At 45.3% G+C, this 19,264-nt stretch overlaps 1 protein-coding gene across 1 annotated transcript in view; it reads left to right on the forward strand.

Annotated features, from left to right (window-relative positions):
• The window catches only part of DNMT3L (DNA methyltransferase 3 like), a 232,553-nt gene extending 228,942 nt beyond the window's left edge, over positions 1–3,611 (forward strand). The window contains exon 12 of the mRNA XM_086958467.1: positions 3,284–3,611. Within this exon, the coding sequence (XP_086814593.1) occupies positions 3,284–3,434 (151 nt within the window). The 3' untranslated portion in view covers positions 3,435–3,611. The remainder of the gene's footprint in view (positions 1–3,283) is intronic.
• The last annotated feature ends 15,653 nt before the right edge of the window (positions 3,612–19,264 follow it).

Below are 19,264 nucleotides of genomic sequence, written 5' to 3' on the forward strand. Positions count from 1 at the left end.
TGCATACGGGGCCGCTCCTTTTCTTCTCTCGCTCCTGCTCTGTGGGATTCTATGCCTCTCTCACTTCGCTTGGAACAAAAATATATCAAATTTAGGAAAGGCATCAAAACTTGGCTATTTAATATATAGTTTTGTGTCTCTGGTTACTCTGCTGATTAGCTTGTGTCTATAGGCGCCAGGAAACCTCCGGGTAGCTGTTGCGCCATATAAACTTAAATAATAATAATAATAATGTAATGCCGATAGCTATGGCATTGCAGTGCCTCAATGAGGTGCCAAGTTCTGTATGAATGTCATCCACCTGGTGAGGCATGTCACTTTCTAAAGATGCAACAAGGAGCATTCCTGTCCTTTCCTAGTGCTGGCGCACGTTTGGCTGCCTAACACCAACGCTGTTACCCTTGCCTCATGGTGCAAGCGATTGTTTTTGCACAGGAAGGGACAGTTTCCTGCACAAAAACACTCTTCAGCGTGGTTTTCTACTTTCTGTGTAGGTTGCAGGATGCTTTGGAGAAGTTTTTTGTTCTGTTTTGCCACGTGATTATTCCCCACCTTCTCCTCGAATCATATCTAGTTAGTCAGGGACCCTCTCCATTAACTTGAAGTTCACACCGAAAGAGGAAACATAGCAAACCCGAAGGAGAAATTAAGATATTTCTCCTCGTTACGCCTCCCCTGTGGAGGCGTAGCATTTTGACACATTCCCAGATCTACCAAACTCCATTGGTGGATGCGTTTGAACACCCACGCTCCACCCTGAGAACCCTCTCTGGGGCCGAGTAATGCAAGGCAGCAATTTGCTACTGCAGATTTATCAAGCTGTGCAGGGCTACGCGAGGGGGCCGTGCGTGGCTCGATAAATCTCGCTTTAGTGTTCTGTCACCCTTGCACCCCTTGTGGTCATGCAATGGGGGGCACCTGTATAAATATCTCAGACTGCACATGGGAGCGAAGCAATTGAATTATACACCCCCTGTGGCAGATGATGCTGCCCCGTGGAAAGCAGCTATCAGTAGATTAACTTTCAGGATATGACTTGAAAGTTCCATGTCATATGGGTTGGGAGTTTTTGTGAAAGAGCCCTTTTTGGTCAACAATCTATATGATTTTCAGAGTCACACCAGAAAGCAGGGGCTTTTAAAAAAAAAAAATGTCCTTAATGGCTGTGAGATTTCTCCCAATGTGATCTGGGACATTGTTCTTTTTTTTCTTGCTCTGGACGAAAATTCACAGTATGAAGATTCCAGGACAAGAAATGGTGCTGGAAGGCCCACCCTAAAAAGAGGGAGCCTATCAGATCTATTGGGATAGGCGTCCTGTATTGTCTACACTGTTGTGGAGATGTTTCCAACTCAAACAAGGAATCGTAGCGGAGGAGGGTGGTCACACACTGGACTCATGTGTCATCTCCTGCGTTATTGCTCTGTTGCCGCTGCCCTCAAGATCAGTCACAAATCTTTTCTCATGTGTGATGCATAAATATGCAGTGCAGTCAATATTGTCAGGATGACAGTCAAATGTATTACATGAGCCTGACTAAGACTGTACCGGGATGTTGTAGTCATGGTCGGACTGGGAACCAAACCCGGGCCTGGCAAAGTGCTCGGCAGCCCCCCCGCCCCTCCCGGGGGGTTGGTGGTGCCGTCGAGTTCTTTGCCAGGGCCAGTTTTCGGCCGATTTTGTTACAGGCCCGAAAGGCCTGCAAAAATGGCCCTGTAACAAAATCGGCACCCAGGGGCCCAAAACAGGCCCCCACCTGTGCGGCGCACGGGGGTATTGCCCGGTGCCCGCTACGGCCAGTCCAGGCCTGGTTGTAGTGAGTTTGAGGTATTTGTAAAAACTCTGTTCAGATTTACTATAGTTTTGTGGTGCAGCCCAACGCCAATTCATATTTTGGCATTTACTAAGCTGGTCAAAGCCTCCTTGCATGGTTTTGCATGGTTTAGTAAATACAAAGTATCTGGTAGGCTTTACATGGGTTGAGCATGGTAATTTTCATATATCCATCCACATTTTGATGCAAATCCAGATTTACAAACACTTGTGACAATGTGTTTGTGCAAAATGATGGGCCTTCCCGACAGAGACGTAATGAGGAGAAATATCCTAGTTTCTCCTCGTTGCTTCATTTTTGTATGCATGCTACATTCTGCATATTCCTCTTATGTGGCATGCATAAAAAGAGTAATATGCCTCTTTGGATGGTTGTTATGCAGGAAAATTGTCCTAATCACAACACAATCTCTTTGCACTATGGTGCAAGATGCCTGACTTGGCACTAGGCAGCCTCAAGTGGACCAGCGCAGAGAGAGAGCTAAAAAGCATCCTATGATAGTAGATTTAGCGCTTTTCAGCTCCACCCCATTCACACAACGCAGCACAGCCCCTTGCCTTGCTGCACTGCGTTGCATGAATTCTTAATGAATCTCAGTCTTTAGAGGCAATGTCATGCAATGGAGGGCCATCCATTCACTTCATTACTTGATATGATTGACTTGACCCTAGCTGTACTAAGCACTTAGAGTTATTGGGATTTCATATTCCATTATCCAAGTGCTTCCATTTTTGAAGAAGCCGTAGGTTAAGAGGGAGTTATTGAGCTGCAGTTTCTACTGCCGGTGCTCAGACCCCTTGAGACCCGGCCCACTTAAAGCCCTGGCCTTTGGTATAATTATCATATTCTCTCAAGGGAGAAGGTATCTTGGCTTCCAATTCCTGACTCTCAGTACACACAGGTGCCTCCTGAATCTCATTGAGATTATTTATATGCATTCTCTTTGGAATGTCATAAGTACACTAATGTTTTATCAGCATCCTGTTATCTGTGTTGGATGGTCAGGCCAAAAAAGTTTCAAGTGATAGCCTGCATGGACAACATCATTACCATCTGCAGTGGAGGGTGGCATAAAAAGAAAAGGCCTTCCAAACGTATTTGCCCACCATAGGCAGATTAGCTGAATAGTGTTATACGAACACTGGAGAACTGAGTAACTGCTTGATGTGCAAAAAAAGAACAGTACTAATAGACACACCCAGCCCTGCAGACCCTACACATAGAGCAAGTATGGAATTCAGGAAAAGGAGCATCACTTGTTTGAGGTCGAAGTCTATGATTGGAGAACTGCTATGAATAAATATTTGATTCTTCATTAGCTCTTGTTGATAGAATGTAATGTTAACCTCTATGTGTTTCTGAGCATAACACACATTATACAGTCCTGCTTTCTTGCATGGTGTCTTTTTTCCATTTCTGCTTCTAATGTGACTCCTTTTTCTCTTTCAGCAAGTACTCAGCCCCTCTGTGGACCGTGGACCTGGTCCAGCTTCGGGAAAATCTCAGGAACAGTAACTTTGTGGGCACCAGGCTGGCCAAACTGCTCAAAAAGTTCTTTGTCCCAATGAAGGAATATTTCAGATGTCTCAGTCCCTCCTAAGGTTGAAACCCTGGCTTGTGATCCAAGCCCCTAATCTTTTAATGAACAAAATGTTCATGTTTTGTTCGGATTTTTAAAATTTTTATTACATGTTTTTATATATATCTTTGTTTTGTTGAGAATATGCGATTCTGAGTGTTTCTGTATTATCCGAGAATTAAAAACTGGTGTGAATGACTTTTGGATGTAGTGTTTACACATCTATTTGCCATTGTGAGTGCAACGGGTGCAGCGCACAGCATCCTACTAAAGGCTGGTGTTGGAGTGCCTCTCCCCATGCGGTTCTGTTCTACTTTCATCAGTGTTGCACATTGTGGCCTAGTTACAGCATGACCGTGTCTTATGTGGTAGTATGACAGAAGCACTCATGGCTAAACCACATGGGCCTTAACAACACAGTCCTAACAACATGTGCATTCCTTTACCACACATGCCTTTACCACGCAATTTCATTGTAAAGGCATGATTTTAGGGCACATGTGACCTGAAACTGCCCCCAGCCCTGAAAATTGTCCCAACCCCCTTCTGCTCTAACCCCTTTTTTTAAAGTTTTATAAAGCGCGAACATGACCTTTACGTGTATCAGAGCGCTGTACAGAGTGGCGAAAGCAAGAATAAAACAACACAGTGGGACAAATATGTTTATTTACTAATCACATGGACAAACAGAAGGGGGAACAATCCGATCAAGGGGGAAGAGAGTAAGCCCGATCAGAGGGGCGATTCCAGTTTCAGCAGGACCAAAGAACAAGATAACAAGTCAAAAGAAAGCAAAAATTCAAACAACACACTATAAAAGAAGTGTCAAATCCTGGGGATGGTAAGTCAGGTTAATGCGGTTGATGTTCACTCAAGATTAGCCATTTTACCAGTTTCTTGAAAGATGCAGTGGATGGGTGTGATCTGATCTCTGGAGGAAGAGCATTACAAATTCTTGGAGCAAGACCAGTGAAAGCACGATTTTAAGTTCTTTTCTTTTTGAATTTGGGGGTTTCAAAAGTAGGGTGGTTGAGCTTTTTAAGTTGTGCCTCAAGCCAGATATTTCTAGCTTTTTAGCCAAGTAAATTGGGGTGTTGTAGTGGATAGCTTTGTGCATCAAGCAAGCTATCTTGAAACATATCCTATCTTCTATAGACAGCCAATTTAGTTGAATTGGGTCAGGCGTGATGTGGTCATGTTTTCTGGAGCCTGTGATAAGCGTGGCCAATGGATTTAGAGTGGCTCTTTAGCGGCACTAAACTTGCTTTAGGAAGCCCTGCAAGAGTCACCAAGCCATATTCCAAAAGGGAGATAACCAGGGATTGAACTGCCCGCCGGATCTCCTCAGATGGAAGGAAGGGCCTGATTTTCTTGAGGATTTTTAGCTGAAAATTGGCTCCCATAGTAGTTGCACTAACATGTGTTTGCATATTTAGGTATTTGTCCAAGGTAATACCTAATGATTTAGCAGAGTCAACAACATGCGGAGTGCAGTTAAGAGCAGTGAGTTGTTTAAGCCAGTCAAGGGTAGGTGCAGAGTGGTTGCGGGGGGTAATCAGAAGGAATTCTGTTTTGAGAGTGACACTCGCCCCTACATCATAAAAACAACCCAGTCCCCTGCCCTGACACCTAAAACTGCCCCAGCCCTGAAAACTCTCCCTTTCCCACCTGACCTGAAGCCTAAATCTCGGCCCCAGCCCTATAAACTATCCCAACCCCAGCACCCCTATCTGGGCCCCTACAAAATGACCGCTCCACCTCTGAAAACAACCACGTCCAACTGCCCTTAGCCATAAGACCCAGTCCCAAAAACTACCCTGCACTAAAAGCAGCCCCCAGCTTTAAAAACTATCCCCCACGCCGCCTAAAGGCCGCTCCTGCCCCACTTACCAGACTGCATACTGGAGCTTCCTCTCCTGATCCTTTTTGGAGGAAAGCTCATCTAGACCGTGCACTGCCTTAACCATGCATATGCCTGGTTAAGGCAACTGTGGTTCTGCTTGCAGGGAAACAGCACGCATTACGCGGCCCGCATTGTAAAGGCCGTTTCCTGTCCTATGTCACAGATGCCCCTACCAACTAAGTACCTTGGTAGGAGTAGCAACAGTACTGTAGTAATAACGGCTGTGTAGACTAGTCTGACAAATATAGGTCTTAGTATTCACGAACTTTACAACAGAGTCATTACAACGCTACATCCTTTACATCGCATGCCATTACAACACAGCCATTACATTGCATGTCACTACAACGCATGTCACTACAACGCATGCCATTACAACGCAATATAAGGTAAGTATTGGAGAATAGTAGTTTTTACCCCTACACTATCCAACACTACTGATGCACTTACTGTTGCACTCACTGGAGTGGGAATAGTAATTTTTACCCCTACACTATCCAACAGTTACCCTACTGTTGCACTCACTGGAGTGGGAATAGTAATGTTTACCCTACACTATCCAACACTTACCCTACTGTTGCATTCACTGGAGTGGGAATAGTCATTTTTACCCCTAAACTATCCAACACTTACCCTACTGTTCCCCTAAAAGTAATATGCGTTATAATGGTATGCCTTGTAATGGAATGCTTTGTAATGGAATGCGTTGTAAATGTAGTTTCTAAAAATGCGTTGTAATGGATATGGAGATGTAAAAACTGCATTGTAAAGGAATGTGTTGTAAATGCTTGCATTGTAATGTCATACATTCGACCCCCCCACCCTTCTATGGAAAGGGAACTTGCAGCATGGGTGGGAAGAGAATATAATAGGGCATTGGCAGGATTTTATTTATTTATTTATATTTATTTATAAAGTTTTATATAGCGTGAACATGACCACCGGGGGTATCAGAGCGCTTTACAATATAATAGGCAGGAGGGTACATGTAAACAACCAAGAGTAACTATAAAGAGGAGACAAATACATAAAATGAAATATCACAGCAGGAGAAAATGGAGGAATTAAAAAAATGCACAGTCATAGGTGTCTGAACCTCAAGTGTCCAACATGGTAAGCACAGCTATAATTTCACAGTCAAAAGTGATCACATATTCTCCTGAGTTATAAAAAATGTCAGGGCCGTAATAAACAGGGCGAAAATTTGCCGACATAAAAAAGGCCTAGCATTCAAATGGCCCGGGCCACTGGGCCACGGATTAACAGTTAAGCCACGGCATCAATTGGCGAGGCCAGATTGAGGTAAGAATTTCTTCATTAGGGAGTTTGGCTTCTTTCTTGAAGAGGAGCGTGGAAGGATTCGTCCTGAGTTCTGGGGGGAAGGGAGTTCCAGATCCTTGGAGCCATACTCGAGAAGGTGCGGTTGTAGGTCTTTTTTTCTTAAATTTATGGGGTTTGAGTATTAGGGTGCTAGCACTTCTGGAGGCTCTTGAACCACATGAGGGCACCAATTTCAGCGCGAGGTATTGCGGAGTCTGGTGGTGGATGGCTTTGTGTGCCATGCATGCGATTTTTAAGTGCTTAAGGGCTAACAAGTCCGGAGAGATATGGTTGATTTTTTTGTGCCAGTTATGAGCCTCGCAGCAGAATTGAGGGAAGCCCTAAGAGGAGCCATTTTCACTCTGGGCAAGCCACACAGCATAGCACTACCATAGTCCAGCTTTGAGATCACTAGGGCTCGCACTGCAACCTTAAGGTCAGGAGCAGGAAGGTAGGGTTTGAGTTTTCTGAGGATGTTGAATTGGTGGTTCACTCCTTTGGTGGGTGAACTGATGTGTTTTTGCATGTTTAGGCTTTTGTCTAAGATGATCCCCAGAGAGGATGCTCAGTCCACTAGGTGAGGTTTCCAATTCAAGGCAGTAATCTGGGACAGCCATTGGTCCATGTCCAGGGATATTTTCTTAGGAGGGATTAGGAGGAACTCCGTTTTTAAAGCATTGCACTTCAGCCTGCATTGTGTTTCCAGCAAGATTAGGTTGAGGGATTGAACATCCTCAGCGGAAGCGATCTTCAAGTACAGTTGAGTATCGTCTGCGTACATGTGATAATGAATGTTGGATGATTTCAAGATTTCTGTCAGAGGCTCCATGAACAAGTTAAAGAGCATGGGAGATAATGCTGCCCCTTGTGGAACTCCAAGAGTAACCGGAGCCGGGTGAGATAGGGATTGGTTTACCTTGATGCATTGTGATCTATTGTGAAGGAAAGAGGAGAACCAGTTAAGTACAGGCCCAGACAACCCCATCCTATGTTCGAGGAGGACAGTTAGGTTATCGTGTTTGACCGTATCAAAGGCTAAGGACAGGTCTAGGAGGATCAAAAGGCAGGCTTCATTATGGTCCAACATTCTAAGTGCATCATCTATGATGTGCGTCAACGCTGACTCTGTACTATGACCCGCACGGAAATCAGATTGTCAATGGTCCAAGACTTGGAAATTATCGATATGATTACAGAGTTGGGCGAGCACACATTTCTCTAAAAGCTTTGCCAAGGTGGGGATGTTGGAAATTGGGTGAAAGTTATGAAGTTCCGTGGGATCCGCTGATGATTTCTTTAGAATCGGGGTAACTTGGCCCGCTTTAAGGCAATTAGGAATATCGCCTTGACTAAGAGAAGCATTTACGATCCTGGTCCAGAGTGTTAGTAGGGAGGATCTGACTTCCGGGAACAGGTTCGCAGGTAAAGGGTCGGTGTAATGATTTGAAGGTTTCAAGGACAACAGCATTTTGCGAATAGTGGATTCATCTACCATTTGGAACGAGCTCCAGGAAGCATTGCTTTTGGGGAGGTAGGGGAGCATATGGAGAGTACCTGCACTCGGGTGATGTAGGGAGGTCGTTGGGCAGCTCACCAGTTGCTCAAGGGCAGCGCGTAAGTCAGATTCCATCTTCAAGGACTTCTCCAAGAAGAAGTCTGCAAACTGTTCACAACTCGGGAGCGAACCTTGAGCCAGTGGTAAGAGGTTGGAATGACAGAGTTTGAGCCTTGATGATTTCGAACAGATTTTTTGGCCGTTTTTTTGCTTGGTCAAGTTGCGTTCTGAGGAAGGTAGCCTTTGAGCACCTGATGTGTTTATTGTAGAGGCATCTCCCTGATCTCAATTGGTATAGGTGTTCGAGGGAGGGATGGGAACGCCATCGCCTTTCTGCCAGTCTTAAGTTTCTTCTTTCGGAATTAAGACTCTCATTGAACCAAGGTTTGGAGGCTTTGGTAGACTGTCTTTTAAGCTGTACCGGTGCAACAGAGTCGAGTATATTAAGCATAGCCTTGTTATAGTGGTACGTAAGGTCATGGACGTCTGACATGTTTGATGGCGGGGGCAGGATGTTATCGCAAAGCTCGGTCAAATCTTGTGAGTTGAGGTTCCGCAGACATCTTGTCATCTGTTTTGGGTTCTTAGTCTAGGCTCCACTTGCACTTCCCGCAGTCAGGGTGAGGAAGGTGATGCAGAAGTTATCTGTCCAATCACAAGGGCGGATAGACTCCAGAAGGATGGCGTTGGGCTTGGCAATGACAAGGTCTAAGGTAGCTCCTTTGAGTCGGACTGTCACAGAGTTGAAATAAGTTGAGGTCAGAAAGGAAAGATTTGAGGCTATTGACCCCCAGATCATTTCCATAATTCCAATGCAGATTTAAATCTCCCAGGAAGATCTGAGTGCCATGGAAACCATCATTGTACGCAATGATGTCCATGAGCTGTTCAATGAAGGGAAGCTTGTCTCAAGGTGGGTGGTAGAAATTGTGCACTTTGCATGAGTGTTTATTTTGACCGGATACTTCAATACACAGGTATCCACACGAAGGCAGTGGGTCGGCATGTAGTACCTTCACTGATGGATTGCTACGGTGTAAACATGCAAGGCCTCCCCCTTGGCCAGTAGCTCTGTCCAACCTGATGATATCAAAATTGGGAGGCAATAGGAGGTCAAGGATGGGAGCAGCTGAGTCGTTTAGCCAGGTTTCCGTAAGAATAACAAGGTCGGGATCCTGGTCAAGGAGGAGATCGGCAATGTTCGCTGCATGTTTAACTGCCGGCCTGCAGTTAAGGAGCAGGCATTTCAGATTTATGTTGGTGTCCGTTGGTGTAGGTAGGGTGGTGGTGATTCTCGTGAGGTTGTTCTCATTTAAAGATCTTGAGTTAGGCCTTGTTTCCCTAAAGGGATCTGAGATGATGGGCTCAATTTGTTGCCCGCTTGATGCTAAGGAGGGGTGACCCATGCCGTAAGAGGGCAGGAGAGACTGAATATCCATATCAGACAATGAGGCTCTGCATCTGTACGGGCGAGAAGGGTCATTAGGGTGCGGTGCAGAGGCCGAGTTGTGTGAGTGGGTGAGGAGGGATGGAGACCGCCGTGAATATTCGGGAGACGGTAGCAGGGTGGACCCCTTACTTGTGGGCAGGCGGCGTTGTTGCTTGTATGTAATGGGGTTACTGAATATAGCATTAGCTGACAGCTCCTTAGAGATGAGCAGAATGCTGCGTACCAGTGTGATCTCATTCAGTCGAGCTTCCAGCAATGTGAGAAAGAGGATGGTAGGTAATGTTCGGCGTGCCCTGCAGCGGAGCAGAGCTAGTGGGTTCGGAGGGAAAACTATCAGGTGTGAAGAGAATGAGTCTAGACGGAAGGGGTTCAGGGAAATGGAGCTGTGGGCAGGGAGGACTGGAAAGGATGGGGGAGGAGGAGTCCATAGGAAGAGGACCCATAGAGGATGGGTGGGGAGGGTACACTCAGCAACATGTTGAGCAGTGAAGCACCGGATGATAGGTGCTCCAGTAAGCTTGATGGCATGTGCATTGGGAACAAACAACCCCACTTTGCAGACCCTCCAGGATTTTGGGATTTCTCGATTTGCAAAAAAATCGCAAAATCAGCAGTTTTGTAAAAAGGCCACACATTTTTTACAAAACTGCCAATGAAATGTGGAGAAAATGTGCCACTGTGACTCGAAATCATAAGGAAAAAACAACTAAATGCCATATCTTAAATCAATACATGAAAATGTTCAAATACATAAAAAATGGCTCATTTCATGGACATCTCTTTTAACTATGAGATATTTGTTGAGCCAGTCACTTTCAATGTAAGTGGAGTCATCCATCCCTGTTAAATTCAAAGTATCCCATATTAACAAGAGCACTGCGTTTGCAGAGAAGCACTGAGCAACGTGTTTGAACCGCAGAGATGATATACTTGTTTGCTCATGCAATCCAGAGCCGAAGACTGTTACCATGGATTCCTATTACTGGTAGCGCCGTCTATGCAAAGAGTGCCTTGCAGAATTGGACACCCCTGCTGTAGGCTGACACAGAAGTGTACACACATAAAGGCTGACACTTGAAGAAATCATTACATTTTTGATGAAGAAGAGGAGGGGTCCCTTTTTGAATACTAGCGTGAACAACTGGTTATGACCAAGAACGAATAACCTGCACTGCCCAGAGGTTAAGTGCAGAACGTGGCATGAATTTGAAGATCCCTCCAAAATGTTAATTTGACTAAATGTTGGGAAAGCACTTCCCATTTAAAATATTGGTAGGTTGGCAGGGCCTACTGTGGGCTCAGTAAAAACAAGCATTGGCATAGCCAATAGGTCTCACCTTTGAGATCTTATAAGTGTTTAGCCAGAGCTATTGGCTTTGCCAATGTGTTTAGGCTACGTTGTAGAGCAGTGTGGCTGATGTGCAGCATGTTGAAAAGTTATAATAAAGTGTTATAAGCATTTTTGTTACCTTATATATAAATATATAACCAAAACATTAAGTACAAGCGAATGACCCTATTAAAAAACAAATTAACATATGTGTCTTCCAATTTGTCTGTAGTGGTGCTGATGTGATGTTGTGCTGATGCTCAGGTGATGCAGTGCTGAGGTGGCGGTGTGCTTGTATGGAGGTGGTGCTCAGTGATTGCGGAGTTGGTGCTGTGCTGGTGATGCGCTGATTCTGGTGTGGTGTGGAATTGGTGCTGAGATGGTGCTGTGCTGATGCTTTGATAGGGCTGCGCTGGTGCAGAGTTGGTGCTTTGCTGGTGGTGGTGCACTGATGTGGAGGTGGTGCTGTGCTCATGCGGAAGTGGTGCTGTGGTGGTGTTGAGTGATGCTGAGGAGATTTTTCACTGGTGCTGAGGTGGTGCTGAGTGATGCTGCGATGCCACTGAATGAGTCTGTGCTGGTGCTGCGCTGATGCGGAGGTGGTGGTGCTGCACTGATTCCAAGGTAGTGCTGCACTGGTAGTGAGGTGATGCTGCACTGGTGCTGTGCTGGTGCTGAGGTGATGCTGTGCTGTTGCTGCGCTGGTGCTGCGCTGGTGCTGAGGTCATGCTGAGGAACACTGACGTCGTGGTAAGGTGGTGGTGTGCTTGTGCAGAGGTAGTGCTTAGTGATGCTGAGTTGTTCAGTAATAGTGAGGTGGTGCTGAGTGATTCTTTGGTGTTGCTTTGGTAATGCTGTATTGGTGCTCAGGTGCCACAGAGTGATGCTGAGGTGGTGCTGTGGTGGTGTTGAGTGATGCTGAAGAGATGCTAGTGCTAAGGTGGTGGTGCTGCACTGATGCTGAGATAGTGCTGTGTTGGTAGTCAGAGGTGCTGCACGGGTGCTGTGCTAGTGCTGAGGTAGTGGTGCTCTATCTATGGTGACTTGGTGCGGATGGGGGAAGGCGAACATTAATAGCAGGAAGAGGGCAGGACAGGGCACTAAAATGAGGTACAGCAGGATACATACATCGAACTTAAGAAGTTCAAAAACAAGAAGCAGAAAGAGGGAGGAAGCCGGCATCAAGGTGAACCTTTAAATATTGTTTTGTCTATAAATGTGAAATCAGGCTATTATTTTGTATTTAAATCCTGCTTCTTTATTCTGCTGTTTGTGATAACAGTGCAGTGCCAAGAATAACATGGACAGTATATCCAAACATGCACTATCATGTGTTTTTTTAGGTCACACCTTGGTAGCACATACGTTGTCTCAGCGTGACATAAAGTAATCTGTATGTTGGCTGAAACTCCGTGTAATTTGTTTTACCGCTTGCAATTTTTTCCCCTTTGCATTGCTGTTGTTATCTTGCTTTCTGTTGGCTGTTGATCCTATAGTAACTTCTGTGTAGTCCAGAAACAGTGGCGCCTAACTACAGTTTCGTCTTCTCCGCTCGCACTTGTTTTAATTGCGTGCAGTGTACCACCTGTTTCGGCTCACGGCGCGTTTGTTTAACTTGTTTTTGTTTTCCTCCTCCTTCCTTCTGTCAGCTGCCATGTGCCAACTGCCCTGCGGTTGTTTCTAATTTGGAAGTGCTTAAGAACTTGCACGGGACTTTACATTGCAAGTCTGTTATCTGATCGTGAATAAATAAAATCAGGGAAGCACTACTGGAAGGCGCTTATCAGAGAACAGACTTTTTTTCCTAAAGGAGGAAATGTATCGTTTTTGTATTTGGGTAATACGTGGTAATAGGAGAGAGTAAACACAGGTTTTGTTTTTTGCGGAACTATTTTTAGTTTGCAAGTTACCAAATTTGCAAATTCTGAGCTGCTTCTGTTGCTAACCCTGTAGAACAAGAACACTGCATTGCAGTGTCTTTGGATGGTCCCGTGAAGAAGTGCAGTCTTGTGAGCGGGTTGGAGTAATCAAGAAGTAACTGATGCGGTTAATGTTAAAGGTTGCACGGCTGTATTTCTCCGATTTACAGAGCCTCTTTCATGCGACTGCCATTCCGTGACTCAGCAGTTTCAATGAAACCGTATTTTCTTTGTGTTTACATGTGCACTCACGCCTCTCCTCTTAATATCACGTATGAAGTGGAGGCATCTAGAATGCAGTTGAAAAGAAAGTTCCTTGTCGATTCCACCTTGTAAGTTGTAACTTATTTATTATTTATGCGTTTTTATATAGCGCAGACTTTACCCGAGGGTGTCAGAGCGCTTCACAATAGGAACAGAACTGAAACATGAGAACATTACAAGTGAACAAATTACAACAGCAAAAGTTACATTACATGAGGCAAAAGTGACAATCGTGGGCAAACAAAATACAAGAGGTAGCAAACAGTGCATTACCGGAGGAAAAAGTGACGTGTGCAGGTTACAAAAGCATACAAAGTACAAGTAGAGGTATAATACTGCAATAAATGGAGGACACACAAACACAAGAACAAAGGTTACGTAGGTAATGGTGGCAATTGAGCAAGTATTGAAAGCAAAAAAAATATAAGAGGTATAAGAGGTAGCAAACAGTGTGTTATAAGAGAACAGTGACGTGTGCATGTAACAAAAGAGTACCAAACATAGGTAAAAGGGTATTACTGCAATAAATGGCAGTCTCTCAAACCACACAAACACACTGGGAAGGCACTTCCATGGTCATGGAGAATAGAAATGTTCTATACAAAAGGGTCTTCCTTCAGATAATAGTGAGGGCATCAATCAATCAATCAATCAATCAATCAGTACATTTATAGAGCGCGCTACTCACCCGTGAGGGTCTCAAGGCGCTGAAGGAGAGGGGGGGCCGCTACTGATCGAATAGCCAGGTCTTGAGGTGTTTAGTGAAGGTGAGATGGTCCTGGGTCAGTCGTAGGTGAGCGGGGAAGGAGTTCCATGTCTTGGCGGCTAGGTAGGAGAATGATCGTCCTCTGGCGGTGGCTCTGCGGATCCGTGGGATGGTTGCAAGGGCGAGGCTGCCGGAGCGGAGTTGGCAAGTGGGAGAGTAGAACGAGAGGCGGTTGTTGAGATATTCGGGGCCCAAGTCATGGAGTGCTTTGTGTGCGTCGGTGAGGAGCCTGAACGTGATCCTCTTGCTAACGGGGAGCCAGTGCAGGTTTTTCAGGTGGGCCGATATGTGGCTGTGGCGAGGGACGTCGAGGATGAGTCGTGCGGAGGCGTTCTGTATTCACTGCCATTTGGCTGTGGTTCCTGCGTAAATGGCGTTTCCGTAGTCCAGTCGGCTGGTGACGAGGGCCTGCGTGACCGTCTTTTTGGTTTCTGTGGGGATCCACCCGAAGATCTTTCGGAGCATGCGCAGGGTGTTGAAGCAGGAGGATGAGATGGCGTTGACTTGTTTGGTCATCGTGAGCGAGGAGTCCAGGATGAATCCCAGGTTGCGTGCGTGGTCCGTGTGTGATGGTGCGGTGCCCAGCGCAGTGGGCCAACAGGAGTTATCCCAGGCAGTATGTAGATATTGAAGAGGGTTGGGCTGAGCGAGGATCCTTCGGGTACGACAAGGGTTATTACTAGACGCACAGCTTGTTTTGATGGGGTTTCTTTTTTGTAAGGTGCTCCAGAGAATCGCCTTCTGGCTAGAGGCGTGGTAAATACGTGGGGGTAGCACTCTCAGACTTGAGAAATGTCCTCCGGGCTCCTCAAATGTCCTTATAGAAAGGTTTCTAACAGTTCATGTAGAATAAATAAACAAGTTCAACTGTTGATGATATTCGAATTTTTAATCTTGTTTTCTTAATGCATCTCGTTGTATTCACAAGTATACATTCGGTATTAGCGTTTCAGTTCATAAATGCACTCAAATTATCCCAATGCATTTCGGCATGTAGATCATGCCTTCTTCTGGGGACCAGTTCTGTCAACAAAGAAAAGAATGTATGTAGGCATTCCCAAGGTATTGGATGAGTACAAAAAATGGTTAAAGTATAAAACCATGCAATTTAGCGGTGGTTAAAGGGTGTGACCTTGTGGAGTGACAACCCCGTGGTTAACGTATCAGACGTTCGGGTGAAATGGTAAATAGATGTTTACACAGATGGTGATTGTTTGGACAGGAGAGCGGTGCGCGGCGAAACTTGTGGTATAATATCAATGCAGTTATGAAAACCGCCATCCATGCGAGGTGCTCCGGTGAAAATACAGGCTGTTTACGAAACGTGAAAAGAAACGTGAAGAGAAAAAGGTTACTGAGATTGATGCGCAGCTTACCGTAACGTGCAAGGAAGTTGTTCACCAAAGGTGCTATAGTTTTCGACCGGGTTAGAGCGTGACTGGATCCCGGATATGTTTAAAAAGCAACTGGTTACGGAGTAGCGTGAATTACGTTGTTAAAGGTGCAGGGTGTCAATAAAGTGACATGGAAAAAAGACTTCCCGAACATGGTCGGTTTTAGAAGACAGAAGAAACGTTCAATGGAAAAATGTATGAGAAAATGTAAGAAAATATGTATACCTGAAAAAGTAAACATGGAAAAGTGAACATGGTATAGTACATCCTAATGAGTCTGTGGGTGTATACCAAATCGGAAACATTGGTAAAGGTAGCCACTGTTTGTGGTACTAGACTAACACAATGTCAGAGGAATCTGAAAGACAAGGCTACTGTTAACACCATGAGGGGTAACCTAAAAAAACTACTCACATGGTAGATTTGCATTGAATTAATCTAATATAATAAAAATATATGATGAAAAAAATATGAAAAAGGTCTCATCAAATACTGGCATAATAAGGTATACTCTTGATGTGACTGAGCTAGTCACTAACGCATAATGAGAGCAGTTGGCTGAAAAAACAGCGTTTTACAAGTAACATAAGTATTCCACACGATCATTCAGGCCATGTGGTTTCATGCTGGACAATGTAAAGATCCAATAATTTTCCCTTCTCAGTAGTTCAGTATGATTGTCTTTGCCTTCTTGTTTAGAAACTGTTTCCAACACACAATATCGTATTTGTATGATGCCGTGACCAGCTTCCAAGAAATGCTGTGCGACAGATGATTTAATTTGTTTAGTTCTGATGTTAGACTTATGTTCGTTGAGACGTATTTTCAAATTCCTCTCTGTCTGTCCAACATAGATTTTGCTGCAGGGGCATTTCAGCATGTAAATGGCGTTGGAGGTATCACAGGTCGCTGTGGCTCTGATCTTAATTTTGTTACCCTTCATGGGGTGGTTAATGGTAGTTCCTTGAATAACACTGTTACAGTGATTGCAATTTCTGCATGGAATTGTTCCTTTAAATTCAGCGATAGTACGATTGGAAATTTTTAAGAGTTCTCCTAGATTTTTGGCTCTAGTAAAAGCAAAGATGGGATCGTTGACAAAAATCCTGTTGAAGTCGGGTTCTATCCTGAGGATCTCCCAGTGTTTTTTGATGATCTGTTTGAATTTGTTGCTGACTGTAGAATATTTGGAAACTACAGTAATTGCCTCCCTTTTGGGTATGGTCGTGTTTGCCAGTAACTCATTTCTGGACTTTGTCTCGCATCGTTGTTTAGCCTGCTCGAGGATCTGGTCTGGGTACCCTCGGGTTTTGAATCTTTGTATGGTGGTTTGAGTCTCCTTTTCAAACTGATTGTCATCGGATGTAATCCTTTTGGCTCTGATCAATTGGCTGTATGGCAAATGGTTTTTTAATGGTTGTGGGTGGAAGCTTGAATAATGTAATGTATTATTCCTGTCAGTGTTCTTACGGAATAAACTGGTCTTGAATCCTGTGGGGGTGTTGGTAATTTTGACATCAAGAAAGGTTATTGATTCTGTTTGAGTTTCCTTGGGGTACGCCGCAGATGATCTTGGTGGCCGCGGAGCAGAACGGCGGGAGGCGGACTCTCTGGGTTCTGTTGGAGAGGAACGAGGTGATCCAGTCCAGCGCTTTTTCTTGGATCCCAGTGTTGTGGAGGTGGGTTGTTAGGGTGCGGTGGCAGACGGTATCAAAGGCGGCTGAGAGGTCTAGGAGGATGAGGGCGGTTGTCTCCCCGTTGTCCATCAGGGTCCTGATGTCGTCAGTGGCTGCGATGAGGGCTATCTCTGTGCTGTGGTTGGCTCGAAATCCGGACAGGGATGGGTCGAGCGATTTGTTTGCCTTGTGGAATGCAGTCAGCTGTTTGTAGACAGACTTCTCAATGACTTTAGCCGGGAAGGGAAGAAGAGAGATGGGGCGGAAGTTCTTGAGGTCCTTAAGGTCCGCTGTGGGTTTTTTCAGAAGGGCGTCGAACTCTGCGTGCTTCCAGCTCTCTGGGAAGGTGGCTGATGCAAAGGATTTGTTTATGACGTTCCGGAGGTGGGGTGCGATGATGGCGTCTGCTTTCTTGTAGATGTGGTGGGGGCATTGGTCGGACGGATAGCCGGAGTGGATGGTGTTCATGACGTGGGTGGTGTCTTCTGTGCTGATGGAGGTCCAGTCGCTTGGGGTGGTGGTGGGGGTCGTTGGTTTGGAGGCTGGAGGCGGAGTCCGGGTGTCAAAGCTGTCGTGTATGTCTGCGATCTTGCGGTAGAAGAACGGTGCGAGGGAGTTGCAGAGGTCTTGTGATGGTGTGATGTCGTTGTTGCTGGCGTTGGGGTTGCAGAGCTCTTTTACTATGCTGAAGAGTTCCTTGCTGTTGTGGGTGTTGGCATGGGCATGAATTAACTTTAGAAGTGTCTTTGAAGGAACAGAAATTTGAGGTCAGTTTTGAAGGCCTGGGAGGAGGTGGTGGTCCGGAGCTGAGGCGGTAGTGAGGTCCAGATTCTCTCTGCGTTGCCTGATAAGGATTGGGCCATCGATCTTTCCTTCTTGAAAGTGGGTGGTTCAAGCAGTAGATTTTCCGCATTTCTTGATGGTCTAGAGCCTCCAGAGAGTTTCAGTTTATGCTTAGTTACAACGTGACTAAAAAATCATAGGTACGATTTTTTTAGGGCTTTCCTAATGCTTGTTGACAGTGAGAGACAAAGCTAATCTCTTGTAAAGAGCAGTTTCGCTGCCAGATTTCCTGCCTGCCCACAGCCTGGCACCCTTCCCCACCTCACGCAATGTCTGTGAAATGCTGGAATCAGCATTACCGCAGAGCTGCGGGCGCAGGGCATTGTGCGCCTTTTGGCAGATAGCTGTGCACAGAGTGATAGGTCTGACTAGTAGCTCTGCAATGAAGCCACATGTTGAAAGGCTCAGTCGCGTTAGCGTGAGTTGCAATTTAACGAGGAGAGGAGGAGTGCAAGGCTTTGTGGGTGATGCAGGCAGTCTTGTAGATAGATCTTGCCTCAATGGGAAGGCAGCGGAGGGTGGATAACATGGGTGTGATGTGGTCGCTTCTTTTGGCCCCATAAATGAAACGAGCTGCTGAATGGAGAATAGACTTAAGGGGGGACAGGTGGGATTTGGGGAGGCCAGTAAGAAGAGAATTGCAGTAGTCCAGTATGTAGAGGACCAGCGATTGGACCAGGGTTTTAAGGTCATGCTCTGGGAAGAAGCGACGAATCCCCCAGAGAAGGCGCAGTTGGTATTGAGCAGACTTTGCAATTGAATTAATGTGGGAGAGTAGATTGAGTTTTGTGTCGAGTATGACACCAAGGGATTTTGCACTGTCGACAATGATGGGTTTATTGTTCAGTAGATTCATCTGGTCCATCCATGATTGAACCGAGGGAGGAGAAAGTGAGGAGGAGAGGAGGAGGAATTCAGTTTTGGAGGGATTCAGAATCAGTTGATGTGTTGACATCCAGTTTTGAATGGAGTCCAGAGTAGAGCTTAGGACGGAGAGATCGTGAGTGGAGGCAACCTTGAGGTAGATTTGAGTGTCGTCTGCATAGAGATGATAGTGGACCCTGGATTTAATTAGGAGATTTCCCAGTGGTTCCAAATAGAGATTGAACAATGTGGGTGCAAGTATAGAGCCTTGAGGAACACCTTGACCTACCGCCAAAGGAGATGACAGACTGTCCGCTATTTTGATCATTTGGGATCAATCAGAGAGGAAGGAAGCAAACCATTTAAGCACAGTGAAATACAATTGCAATTGCAATTGCACAGCTAATGCAATTTTTGTGATGTTATGTAATTACTTTTTGTAAGGCTTGTTTCTCAACACGGGCAGACGAACTGTCTTGGCAGAGATGAAATTGGGGCCTTTGCTAAGTCCATACATAGAAATGTAGATATTAGCAGTATTAAGAACCTGCACAAAACGCTTTGTAT

Source organism: Lissotriton vulgaris, chromosome 2_1, assembly GCF_964263255.1.
Source record: "Lissotriton vulgaris chromosome 2_1, aLisVul1.2, whole genome shotgun sequence".
NCBI lineage: Eukaryota > Metazoa > Chordata > Amphibia > Caudata > Salamandridae > Lissotriton > Lissotriton vulgaris.